General features: G+C 37.2%; 1 protein-coding gene across 1 annotated transcript in view; it reads right to left on the reverse strand.

The window, feature by feature from the left end:
- ADAMTS20 (ADAM metallopeptidase with thrombospondin type 1 motif 20) overlaps window positions 1-14,449 on the reverse strand; it is a 144,190-nt gene that overhangs the window by 10,854 nt on the left and 118,887 nt on the right. The window contains exon 34 of the mRNA XM_007471614.1: window positions 13,485-13,576. Coding sequence (XP_007471676.1) covers window positions 13,485-13,576 — 92 coding nt within the window. The remainder of the gene's footprint in view (window positions 1-13,484; window positions 13,577-14,449) is intronic.

Below are 14,449 nucleotides of genomic sequence, written 5' to 3' on the forward strand. Positions count from 1 at the left end.
TAGGGAAAAATGGGGTTACATAAAAATTGGAGTAATGGAGTTAGAAATTACTGAAAATATCTGTTTTATCATTTAAAAACTTGATTGTGCTAAGATCTCTTATTCTGATTTCATGCTCCTTGAGAAATATACTGTTTATAATAATTAGTTTTCTGTTAAGATATTTTCTATAAGGAAAGTTTACTAATGAAATAAAAGGAGTTTTGATTCCACTTGACAGTTATATTACTTATTTGTATATCAGTATCCTGTGAATTTTGTTGATGTCTCATTGACCAGATTTATTCAATTCAACATGTAATGAAAAGGACCAAATTCCCAGAATTTCATGACCTTTCCGAGGTAATAGTACCTTGTAGCACACTCTTCACATCTCTAGGTGGCATCCTCAATTTACTTCTTTCTAATCATATCAAGTATGTGACCAGAAGGCATTGATTAGAAGGAATATGGATTGTTGGACAAAGTTGACCAGTCTTGACATGGGTTGGTCATTGGAGACTGAATAATCTCCATTTAAAAGGGTCAAAATGAAAAAGTTATTTTAAATATCCATATGTGAAAGAAAAGATTGTTTAAAGTGCTAAAAGTTTTAGATTACACATCCTTGACCTTAGAACAACTGTTCAAAGAGACACAGTGTAAGACTTCAGAAGGGGGAGTTCATCAGGAAAAGCACAACCCTGGGAAGAGAACTAAATAAAAGATGTAGGTCAGAGAGTCACCATTTTGGAGGGAGACCAATCATCTGGTAGGCCAATATGAGTGAAGCAGGGAAGGAGAAGAATGGACATGAATAGAGCTAACCAGGCTCAAAGATTGAATGAGAACCTGAGATTCCTCTGCAAAGCTATGTACCTTAAAAAATATAGCCAATAGAGGGAGCACATTTGGAATGGCTTTTGAGGAGACCTGTGGACTCTTTCTTCAGTGAAACAATAGAGAAAAATAGGAATAGAGGGGAACTTCCTCAACTTGATAAAGAACACTTACAATAATCTATAGCTAACATTACAGTTAATGGTGAAAGGCTGAATGCTTTCCCCCTAAGATCAGAAGCAATTAAAGCATGTCCACTATCACCACTCTTCAAAATAATGCTAGAAGTTCTAGACATACGTACTAGTATGATTCCACCTATATAACATCTTTGAAAAGACAAAAATTATGGAAATGAAGACTAGCTTAGTGGTTGCTAGGGGATAAAGTGAGGCTGGTGGTAGGAGGGAAGTAGTTGTCATTATAAAAGTTCTTGTGGGGCTTCCCTGATGGCACAGTGGTTAAGAATCCACCTGCCAGTGCAGGGGATACGGGTTCAATCCTTGGTCCGGGAAGATCGCACATGCTGAGGAGCAACTAAGCCCATGCGCCACAACTACTGAGCCTGCATTCTAGAGCCTGAAAGCCACAACTACTGAGCCTGTATGCCACAATTACTGAAGCCTGCATGCCTAGAACCTGTGCTCCGCAACAAGAGAAGCCACCACAATGAGAACCCTGTGCAACGCAATGAAGAGTAGCCCCCACTTGCTGCAACTAGAGAAAGCCCGCACACAGCAATGAAGACCCAATGTAGCCAAAAATTAAATTAAATTAAATTTAAAAAAATAAAGTTCTTGTGGTGATAAAAATGTTCTGTATATTGATGTAGAGATGTCAATATCCTAGTTGTGGTATTATACTATAATCATGCAAGATGTTACCATTTGGGGAAACTGGGTACATGGGAACTCTGTATTATTTCTTAGAACTACATGTCAGTCAACAGTTACCTCAAAATAAAATGTTTAATTTCAAATGTAAAATAAATATAAAATACAAAATGATTTCAAGTCTCTTGAAATTGTCCTAAGGCTATACAAAAAAATGGAGAAACATTTATTCAGGAAAATCTATGAAATCTAGGTAAGAACAGTAAGCATCTGTGACATCTGAACCATGACCTGTCCTCTCTTCCCCACCTCAGCAAGATGATAGTTCTACTCTTTGTGGGTGCAGCTGTGAACACAGGACTGTATTTCCCCCAGCTCTCTGCTAGGGCTAAGCTTTCTCCTAGGATGTGTGGGGGGCGGCGGGGGGTGGGGAACACCAGCACTCCTCATCTCACCCAGCTCTGTGTTGCTGAAGCTGTCTTAGAGGCAAGAATGGTGGAGAGTCTGAAGCTCCCTTCCACCACTCAGTCCCTACTCATAGATCAGAAGATCTGCCCCAGGCATGGCAGGCCAAGAACACAAGGCCTGAATCAGTCCCACTCAAAATCACTGGTAGGGCAGAAGTTCCATGCTGAGCAAGGCAAACCAAGAAGACCAGGGGATGTTGCCATTACCCAGCATTCTGCTTATAGATGGGGGATGTTACTCTGCAAAGTGGGTTCTACCCACTCAATCCACAGAATTGGTGCAAAGATCCTTCCTTGGGGGAAAATCAAGCTGTAAGAACAGAAAATTCCATAGCTTTTCCTAAGGAGACTGAGCTTATTTGGGACCGAACATGGGGAAATTTAAGCCTAAAGGGCATATTGAAAATAAGATTTTAGTGGTATGCAGTTAAGAGGTGGATGGGGGTAACTGGATGAGAGCAACAAGACAAATGGTAGGTCCAAGCTCAGTTTATCAGAGAAAACCAGGGAAACAGACAGCCAAGAAGGGCTCCTCTTGAAGTCTGACCTGACCACAAAGACTGACATATAAGACTTCCCTGGCCAAGGGGCCTGAGTTTAATTGGATCAGACCATGTAGTAATTTATGCCTCCAGGATGTTATTGAAAGAACAGAGTGATCATATACTAATTAGTGGAAGCTAAGAGCTGAGTGTGATATCAGTAGAGGCAGGCCATCTAGAAACTTCATCAAAGACAGGCCAGCTAAAAACACTGTCATTCCAGGAGGATCGGGGTGACAGTGTACATGTCCAAGGCTGAGTCCTCTGAGGAGTGACATTAAAGGCTGCACATCACAGGGGAAATAGATATCCCTGAAATAGCCCAGCCAAAGAGCTAAACAAATAAACAAGCAAACAACAAATCCTAGAGGGAAGGGGAAACTTAGTATCCACAGTTGCTAAAATATCTTATCTAAAATGCCTGGTTTTCAACAAAAAAATGTGAAACATGCAAAGAAACTGGAAAGGATGACTCATATACAGAGGAAAACGCAACAGAAACTGCCTTTGAGAGGTTTCAGATATCAGGCTAAGCAGATAAATACTTCAAAGTACCTATTATAAATATGCCCAAAGAACTACAGAAAACTGTGTTTAAAAAAGTAAAGAAAGGTATGATGATAATGTCTCATCAAATAGAGACTGCCAATAAAGAAATAAAAATTATATTTATAAAAAGAGCCAAAGGACAATTTCAGGAGTTAAAAAGTACAATAACCAAAATAATAAATTCACTAGAGCAGATCGATCAGTAGATTTGAGCTGGCAGAAGAATCAGCAAACTTGAAAAGATATCAATAGTGATGAAACAATCTGGAAAATAGAAAAAAGAATGAAGAAAAAATGAATAAAGCCTCAGAGAAATAAAGGGACGTCATTAAGTGCACCAACATATGCATGATGGAAGTACCAAATAAAGCAGAGAATATATTTGAAGAAATAATGGCTGAAAACTGTCTAAATTTCATGAAATGCATTAATCTACACATCTAAGAAGCTCAATAGACTCCAAGTTGAGTAGACACAAAGAGATCTACATCCATATATGTCACAGTAAAAACGTTGAAAGTCAAAAAAAAAAAAAAAATCTGAAGGCATCAAGAGAAAAATGACCACATACGTGGGAATCCCAGTAAGATAAATAGCTGAGTTCTAGAAGCCAGAGGACAGTGGGATGGAATATTTAAAGTGCTGAAAAATAAAAACTGTAAAACAATAATTTTCTAGAAAATCAATCTCTCAAGAATGAATGCAAAATAAAGACACTCCCAGATAGACAAAACTGAGAGGATTTGTTATTAGCAGACATACTAGTTATTATTAGACATACTAAAGGAAGTTTTTCAGGCTGAAGTCAAGTGACATCAGACAATACAAAACAACCAAAGTGTATTAGTAGAGGTAATTGTAGTAATTATAAAAGACACTATAATTGCATATTTCTTTTTCTTTATTCTCTTGTTTAAAAAGCAATTGTATAAACCAATATGTATGTAATTATACTACTGACCAGTATAATATAGAAATGTAGTATATTTGATAATAATGCCACAAATAAAGCAGATGGAAGCAAAGCTATTTTGCAGTAATTAAATGACAGCAGCTGATAACTCAGAACCACAGGAAGAAATGAAGAGAACCAGAAATGCTAAATAAAAAAGCTCATGTAAAAAACTCAATGAAATATAAGTTCTCTCATTTCTTATCTCTAAAAGATATAAAATTATATAAAGTAACACTATAAAAATGTATTGTGGTTTGCTACACAGGTAGGTATATGGACAACAAATATAACAACAAAAAAAGGGAAGAGGAAAAAGAGTATATATAGGAGTAATGTTTCTATATGTCACTGCAGTTAGTAGTATAATTCTGGAGAGTATTCTGGTGTAGAGTTAAGATGTACATTATAAGCCCTAGAGCAACCATTAAGAAAGCAATTTAAAATATAGTGAGAAAATTATTAAGGAAATTAAAATGTTACACTAGAAAATGTTCACTGAATAAAAAAAGCAGTAAAGAAGAGACAAAAACAATACAAGGCATATAAAAACAAAAAGTAAAATGGCAAAGATAAATCCAGACATATCAGTTATAACATTAAGCAATCCAATCAAAAGGCAGAGATTCAACAAAATACTCCCTGTAGGAGACACTTTTAGGATCCAAAAATACATATAGGTTAAAAGCAAATGGGATGAAAACATATATACCATGTACTATAAGCAGCCTGAGTAGCCATTCTAATATCAGATAAATTAGACTTTAAAACAAAACAAAACAAAATGGTACTACAGATAAAGAAGAACATTTTATAATGATATAAGGGTCACTATATCAGGATATTATGACAATTACAAGCATACAGTTATGTACAACAAAATCACAAGGTAAATAAATCTAATACAAAGTAAATGAAACAAAAGGATTGAAGTGAGAAGCAGATAATTCAACAATAATAGCTGCAAAGTTTCAGTAGATAGAATAACTAGGCAGAAGATCAACAAGGAAATGGAAGAGTTGAACAATACTTTCAACCAACAAGGCCTGACAGACATCTACAGAACACTTCACCCAACAACAACAGAACACACATTCTTTCCAAGCACATATTGAACATTTTCCAGGATAGCCATATGCTATGTATAAAACAAGCCTCCATAAATTTTAAAAGATTGAATAATACAAAGTGTGTTTTCCAACCACAATGGAATGAAAGTAGAAATCAATAACAGAAGGAAATGTGGGAAATTCACAAATACATGGGACTTAAACACCACACACCTAGATAACCAGTGAGTCAAATGAGACACCACAAGTGATAATAGAAAATACTTTAAGATGAATGAAAATGAATGTACAACATACCAAAACATCAGGGATGCTGCAAAAGAAGTGCTTAAAGGAAAATTTATAGCTGCAAATGCCTATATTAAAAGAGAAAAAAGATCTCATACCAATGACCTAAGCTTCCACCTAAAGCACTGAAAAAAAGGACAGTAAATTAAATCTAAAGCAAGCAGAAGGAAAGAAATGATAATGAATAGAGTGGAAATTGATGAAACAAAGAAGAGAAAAATAACAGAGAAAATCAATAAAATCAAAAGTTGGATTTTTGAAAAGAACAAAATTGACAAACCAAGAAAAGAGAGAGGAGACTCAAAGCTTTAAAATCAGGAATCAAAGAGGGGACATGATTGTGAATCTCACAGGAATATAAAGGATTATATGGAATATTACATATAATTACATGTCAACCAATTACATATAATTACATGTCAACCAATTAGATAACTTTGGTGAAATGGACAAATTCCTAAAAGCAAAAACAAAAAACATAAGCTTACCAAAACAGACTCAAGAAGAACTAGAAAATCTGAAAAGACCTACAGTAAGTAAAGAGGCTGAATTGGTAAATAAAACAACTTTCACAAAGAAAAGCCTGAGCTCAGATGGTTTTGTTGGTGAATCCTACCAAACATTAATTTTTCACAAACTCTTCCAAAAAAGTAGAAGAGGAGGGACCACTTCCCAATTTATTCTATGGAGCCAGTACTTCCCTGATACCAAGACCAGAAAAGGACACACAAAAAAAGAAAATGATAGGCCAATATCTCTTCTGAATACAGAGGAAAATCTAGCAACATATAAAAAGGATTAGACCTCATGACCAAGTGGGATTTCCCCAGGAATGCAAGATTGTTTCAACATACAAAAATCAATCAGTGGGCTTCCCTGGTGGTGCAGTGGTTGAGAGTCCACCTGCCGATGCAAGGGACGCGGGTTCGTGCCCTGGTCTGGGAGGATCCCACATGCCACGGAGTGGCTAGGCCCGTGAGCCATGACCGCTGAGCCTGCGCATCCGGAGCCTGTGCTCCGCAACAGGAGAGGCCACAATGGTGAGAGGCAAAAAATAAATAAATAAATAAAATGAAATAAAAATCAAGTTGTGTGATACACCATATCACTACGGTAATGGACAAGAACCACAGGATCATCACAACAAAGGCAGAAGGAGCATTTGACAAAATCCAACAGTCATGATAACACCACTTCAATTAGGAATAGAAGGGCACTTTCTCAATCTAATCAAAGGCATCTACAAAACTCATAGCTAACACACTCAATGATGAAGGACTGAATGCTTTCCCTCTGAAATCAAGAATAGGACAAGGATGTCCACTCTTGTCACTTCTACTTAACACTATCCTGGAAGTTTTAGCTAGTGTAATGAGGCAAGGTAAAGAAATAAAAGGCATCCAGATTGCAAAGGAAGAAGTAAAATTATTTGTGCGTGACATTACTATGTATATAGAATATCCCGGGGAATCCAATAAAAAACGATTACAACTAATAAATGAATTCAGCAAGGTTGCAGAATACAAGATCAATTTACAAAAATATTGGCAAAAATTAGTGATTTATTGAGGGCTCGGATTTTTTTTGGGGGGGGTGGTCTCTTTATTGGGCAACTCTCCTTGTCAAAAGTCTTATCTTGAGCTGGAATCTTCTGCCCTATTAATGTCTCCTTGAGTAACACATACTGAATTCACTCCTCTTTCATGGAGCTCCTTACATATTTAATAGTTGTTATCATAACCTCCCACCATTTTCCTGGCTACCTTCTTCATTTTCCTAACATAATGAAATTTAAACCTTCCTTTTTTTCCTGATTGTCACCTTCTAATCCTAGATAGATTAAAAACTTATCTTTCCCAGACAGAAATTTTTAAATAAGTATAATATTCCAGTGTCAAGTACAAATAAAATTTTTGGTCTCGATATTGTGTTTTGGTACCTTATGATTATACTGGGCCATTTAGAAATTACTACATGAGGACATGGGAACCAAGATGGTGGAGTAGAAGGACATGCTCTCACTGCCTCTTGTGAGAGCACCAGGATCACAAAGAGCTGCTGGACAATCATCAACAGGAGGACACTGAAACTCACCAAAAAAGATACCCCACATCCAACGACAAAGGAGAAGCCACAGTGAGATGGTATGAGGGGTGCAATCACAGTAAAATCAAGTCCCATAACTGCAGGATGGATGACTCCACAGACTGGAGAACACTTACACCACAGAATTTTGCCCACTGGAGTGAAGGTTCTGAGCCCCACGTCAGGCTTCCCACCCTGGGGGTCCGGCAATAGGAGGAGGAATTCCTAGAGAATCAGACTTTGAAGCCTACTGGGATTTGATTGCAGGACTTTGACAGGACTGGGGGAAACAGAGTCTCCACTCTTGGAGGGCACACACAAAGTGGTGTGTGCATCGGGACCCAGGGGAAGGAGCAGTGACCCCAGGGGAGACTGAACAAGACCTACCTGCTAGTGTTGGAGGGTCTCCTGAGGAGGCGAGGGGTAGCTGTGGCTCACTGTGGGGACAAGGACACTGGCAGCGGAAGTTCTGGGAGGTACTCCTTGGTGTGAGCCCTCCCAGAGTCTGCCATTAGCCCCACCAAATAGCCCAGGTAGGGGCTGGCCCCACCCATCAGCAGTCAAGTGGATTAAACTTTTACTGAGCTCCACTCACCAGAGCAACAGTCAGCTCTACCCACCACCAGTCCCTCCCATCAGGAAACTTGCATAAACCTCTTACACAGCCTCATCCACCAGAGGGCAAAGAGCAGGAGCAAGAAGAACTACAATCTTCCAGCCTGTGGAACAAAAACCACATTCACAGAAAGATAGACAAGATGAAAAGGCAGAGGGCTATGTACCAAATGAAGGAACAAGATAAAACCCCAGAAAAACAACTAAGTGAAGTGGACATAAGCAACCTTCCAGAAAAAAAATTCAGAATAATGACAGTGAAGATGATCCAGGACCTCGGAAAAAGAATGGAGGCAAAGATCGAGACGATGCAAGAAATGTTGAACAAGGACCTAGAAGAATTAAAGAACAAACAAACAGAGATGAACAATACAATAACTCAAATGAAAACTACAGTAGAAGGAATCAGTAGCAGAATAACTGAGGCAGAAGAACGGATAAGTGACCTGGAAGACAGAATGGTGGAATTCACTGCTGTGGAACAGAATAAAGAAAAAAGAATGAAAAGAAATGAAGACAGCCTAAGAGACCTCTGGGACAACATTAAATGCAACAACATACACATTACACGGGTCCCAGGGGAGAAGAGAGAGAGAAAGGACCAGAGAAAATATATGAAGAGATTATAGTCAAAAACTTCCCTAACATGGGAAAGGCAATAGCCACCCAAGTCCAAGAAGCGCAGAGAGTCCCATACAGGATAAACCCAAGTAGGAACACACCGAGACACATAGTAATCAAATTGGCAAAAATTAAAGACAAAGAAAAATTATTAAAAATAGCAAGGGAGGGCTTCCCTGGTGGCGCAGTTGTTGAGAGTCTGCCTGCCGATGCAGGGGATACGGGTTCGTGCCCCGGTCCGGGAAGATCCCACATGCCGCAGAGCGGCTGGGCCCATGGGCCATGGCCACTGAACCTGTTCATCTGGAGCCCGTGCTCCGCAATGCGAGAGGCCAAAACAGTGAGAGGCCTGCGTACCACACACACATACACACAAAGTAGCAAGGGAAAAATGAAAAATAACATACAAGGGAACTCCCATAAAGATAACAGCTGATTTCTCAGCACAAACTCTACAAGCCAGAAGGGAGTGGCATGATATACTTAAAGTGATGAAAGGGAAGAACCTAAAACCAAGATTACTCTATCCAGCAAGGATCTCATTCAGATTTGATGGAGAAATCAAAAGCTTTACAGGCAAGCAAAAGCTAAGAGAATTCAGCACCACCAAACCAGCTCTACAACAAATGCTAAAGGAACTTCTCTAAGTGGGAAACACAAGAGAAGAAAAGGACCTATGAAAACAATCCCAAAACAACTAAGAAAATGGTAATAGGAGCATACATATTGATAATTACCCTAAATGTGAATGGATTAAATGATCGAACCAAAAGACACAAGTTTGCTGAAGGGATACAAAAACAAGACCCATATATATGCTGTCTACAAGAGACCCACTTCAGACCTAGGGACACATTCAGACTGAAAGTGAGGGGATGGAGGAAGATATTCCGTGCAAATGGAAATCAAAAGAAAGGTGGAGTAGCAATACTCATATCAGATAAAATAGACTTTAAAATACAGAATGTTACAAGAGACAAGGAAGGATACTACATAATGATCAGAGGATCAATCTAAGAAGAAGATATAACAATTATAAATATATATGCACCCAACATAGGAGCACCTCAATACATAAGGCAACTGCTAACAGCTATAAAAGAGGAAATCAACAGTAACAAAATAATAGTGGGGGACTTTAAACCTCACTTACACCAATCGACAGATCAACCAAAATGAAAATAAATAAGGAAACAGAAGCTTTAAATGACACAATAGACCAGATAGATTTAATTGATATTTATAGGACACTCCATCCAAAAACAGCAGATTACACTTTCTTTTCAAGCATGCATGGAACATTCTCCAGGATAGATCACATCTTGGGTTACAAATCAAGCCTCAGTAAATTTAAGAAAATTGAAATCATATCAAGCATCTTTTCTGACCACAACATTATGAGATTAGAAATGAATTACAGGGGGAAAAAAGTAAAAAACGCAAACACATGGAGGCTAAACAATATGTTACTAAATAACCAAGAGATCACTGAAGAAACCAAAGACTCCCTAACACCATACACAAAAATAAACTCAAAATGGATTAGAGACCTAAATGTAAGACTGGACACTCTAAAACTCTTAGAGGAAAACATAGGAAGAACAATCTTTGACATAAATCAAAGCAAGATCTTTTTTGATCCACCTCCTAGAGTAATGGAAATAAAAACAAAAATAAACAAATGGGACCTAGTGAAACTTCAAAGCTTTTGTACTGCAAAAGAAACTATAAACAAGACGAAAAGACAACCCTCAGAATGGGAGAAAGTGTTTGCAAATGAATCCACGGACAAAGGATTAATCTCCAAAATATATAAACAGCTCATGAAGCTCAATATTAAAAAAAAAAAAACCCAATCCAAAAATGGGCAGAAGATCTAAATAGACATTTCCCCAAAGAAGACATACAGATGGCCAAGAAGCACATGAAAACCTGCTCAACATCACTAATTATTAGAGAAATGCAAATCAAATCTACAATGAGGTATCACCTCACATCAATTAGAATGAGCATCATCAGAAAATCTACAAACAACGAATGCTGGAGAGGGTGTGGAGGAAAGGGAACCCTCCTGCACTGTTAGTGGGAATGTAAATTGATACAGCCACTATGGAGAACAGTATGGAGGTTCCTTAAGAAACTAAAAATAGAATTACCATATGATCCAGCAATCCCACTACTGGGCATATACCCAGAGAAAACCATAATTCAAAAAGATACATGCACCCCAATGTTCAATTCAGGACTATTTACAATAGCCAGGACATGGAAGCAACCTAAATGCCCATCAACAGACAAATGGATAAAGAAGATGTGGTACATATATACAATGGAATATTACTCAGCCATAAAAAGGAACGAAATTGGGTCATTTGTTGAGACGTAGATGGATCTAGAGACTGCCATACAGAGTGAAGTAAGTCAGAAAGAGAAAAATATCGTATATTAACACATATATGTGGAACCTAGAAAAATGGTACAGATGAACCGGTTTTCAGGGCAGAAATTGAGACACAGATGTAGAGAACAAATATATGGACACCAAGGGGGGAAAGTGGTGGGGTGGTGGGGGTGGTGTTGTGATGAATTGGGCGATTGGTATTGACATGTATACACTGATGTGTATAAAATTGATGACTAATAAGAACCTGCTGTATAAATATATATATATATATTATTCAAGTTATCCAATGACGGAATGACCCAGTTGATTGTTTGACTGATTTGACCAATAACAGAGTGATGTGAGTAACAAAACAAACAAACAAACAAAAAAACAATTGATTTGCTTGGTTTGTTTATGGCTTATGAATAAAGAACTAAGGTGCTACCTAAGTAACTAGATAGGTAGGTGGAGAAATAGATGGTCGGTTGATAGTTCATTCCCCCCCCAAAACATTAATGAGTGTACTATTTAGGATCTCTACCTTCAAAATTCCAATAAATCTCTTCTGGCCACCCCCTACACACCCAATCCAACATATTCTTTTTTTTAATTTACATATCTTATCTTCTCTCCTAGAGTAAAATCTCATTGAGAGTTCAAACACTGAATAAATATTTACTGTTTAGTCAGTAAATACATCAGGCATTGAAGATATACCTAGGAACCAGTTCCACCAGATGCTTACAGACTAGTGGAGGGAAATGACAAGTAAGCAGATGATTATAATAAGCTTATTATAGATATGATAGATATTGGATAGATAAATAGATGAGAAAGAATGAATGGACACATTTCCCCAATTTGGTAGTTTTAATTTCTAAATCAAGTCTAACCATGGGCTGAACAATCCTGAGGCATCTCCAATGCAGTGGCAGCTGGCAGAGAAGAAAGCAAAATATCAGGCAGGAACTAAAACCCCTTAATAGGATTTGCCCTGAAAACCTGGCATTTCATAAAGTAACAAAGTAAAGGCATTCTACCCTCTGCTCAAGTGGAGCACAGACAATATGTTTCCAATGCATCATATGAACCATAATGTCTTTGTTGTTCTTTAGCCTTAATTTAATTGTAAAGAAATGTGGTATCACATTTTGTTCTGTGAAGAGGAAAATAATCCCTGTATTATGCCAGCCAATAACAATAACTCAATATGAAAAAAAAAGAAAAAGAAAAAAGAAATTACTACTTGGTCTACACTAGTTATATTGAACCCATGGTGGTTGAATAAAACACCTAGGTCTTTTTATATGACATTGCCAGGTTCTACTTGCATTTCTGGACCTAAGATTTATATATTTATTCCAGTTAACTTTTTTCATATTCATTTCGGCCTGTAGTTCTAGTGTCTTTTGAACTCCTTTAAGTGTCCTCCTCTAATACAGAAAATGCCCTCTCTTTTTAGCATAAGCATACTTTCTATGTCATAGGATGAAAACTGTGAATGAGAAATTCTTAGAAGAGAGGGCTATGGCAAACCTTTTAGCTAGTTTTCTTGAAAATGAAATCGTTATTATAATTAATATCTCTGGGCAGGATTTTTCATTAATCTATAAATCTACCTAATAATGGTATATTCACCTAGCTTATGTCTCTGTATCTTATCACAAAAAATGTTATTCACATAGACTTTATAAAATCCTATGTTAAAAAAATGAGACAGCAAATTTCTTCTAGGAAGCACACTTTGTACTGGAAAGCTCAAAAATGACATAAAAGGGTGTGCAAAGAGAACTCTGCAAAAGAAAGGATAAAAACAAGAATAAAGACATGGAAATGTATTATTTCACAGTAATAGAAAGTTATTCTGAGAATGTTACAGGCCCAAACAGCTAATATAACTGATGTTAGCAGCAGTGTATGAAAGTCACATGTTTGTGATCCATTCCCTTACCTTGTAACTTATGTCCATTCATTTCTATGGACTAAGTCGAAAGATTGACAGTGATAAAGCATCATGGAAGGAGAAACAGGATCTGACCAATTTAAAATTCTTATTATTACACCCTTCAAACAAACCCGGTACTGGCAAAGATGCTTTTCCTCCAAAGTTTATCTATAACCTTTGAAATGAATGTCATGTCAGAAGTTTGCATTTTCTATTTACTTATGTTTCTTACAGTATTTTGGTCAAGAAAGTGAATGAAGAGAAACAGTATTAACTTTACTCAGTGAGAAAAAATAATCAACTATGAAATACCTGTGGGCATCTGGCTGCACTATAGCAATCTCCAGCTGTGGCAAATGGAACTGCGTTTCCAAATACTGTCTGGGCAAAAAGAAGGTCTGTAGCTAGAAAATAATAAATGAAACTCTTTAGCACTGAGACATTGTATGTTTTCACATCTTCGTTGCAAAACATGCAGTCTTCATATTACATTCTTAAATACATTCATAAAACTAATCCAAAATTTTAAGCAAAAATGTTGCACAATTGTAGTACATAATATAGATCAGGCTCTCAAATTTTTATTTAATATAAAAATGTTCACCTCATAAATTGCTCAAAAATATGACAGGGACATCTGTAACTAATCCATATGTTGTAAAAGCTAAATAAATGCTCTATCATATGTTACATCATAGTGAATATCTAAAATAGATAAAGTGGCATAAGGAGCAAAATTACAGAGGAAAAAACATTATTTAAAGATAAATTATGATAAAGCAACATATACGTGCTTATAGAGAGTATGCATATCAATTCATTTAGAGAATTCAAAAACATGAAGGTAAAAAGTGTGCCATTTTCTTTGATTTCTTATATTACTATTTCATTCTTTCTAATCTTATTTTGCTAATGTTATTAGCAAAATTTCTTGACTGGCAACAATGCTGGGGATTCCATATAAAGTATCAGAAAGAAAGAGTCATTGGCTCAAAAACAGGTTGGGAGGAACCCTAAAGGTTAGCTGGTACAATCACTTATTCATGCTTGAATCACTTAAATAACATCCCAACTAATGCTCATGCAGTCGGTGGCTCTCACCTCGGCTAATGTTGTTTCAAATATCTTTCAGGAGGACTGCAAGATCTCTGCATGCCCTCATGATGACGTCAGTCCCCTAGAGGCAATCCCCAAAGGTAGCATTTCTGGAAATATTTATCATATCTCCAAGGGCAGCAGGCCTTCCATGGTGTGCCAGAGTCAGCTTGTACCAAATC

Source organism: Lipotes vexillifer, unplaced genomic scaffold (assembly GCF_000442215.2).
Source record: "Lipotes vexillifer unplaced genomic scaffold, Lipotes_vexillifer_v1.1 scaffold964, whole genome shotgun sequence".
Classification (NCBI taxonomy): domain Eukaryota; kingdom Metazoa; phylum Chordata; class Mammalia; order Artiodactyla; family Lipotidae; genus Lipotes; species Lipotes vexillifer.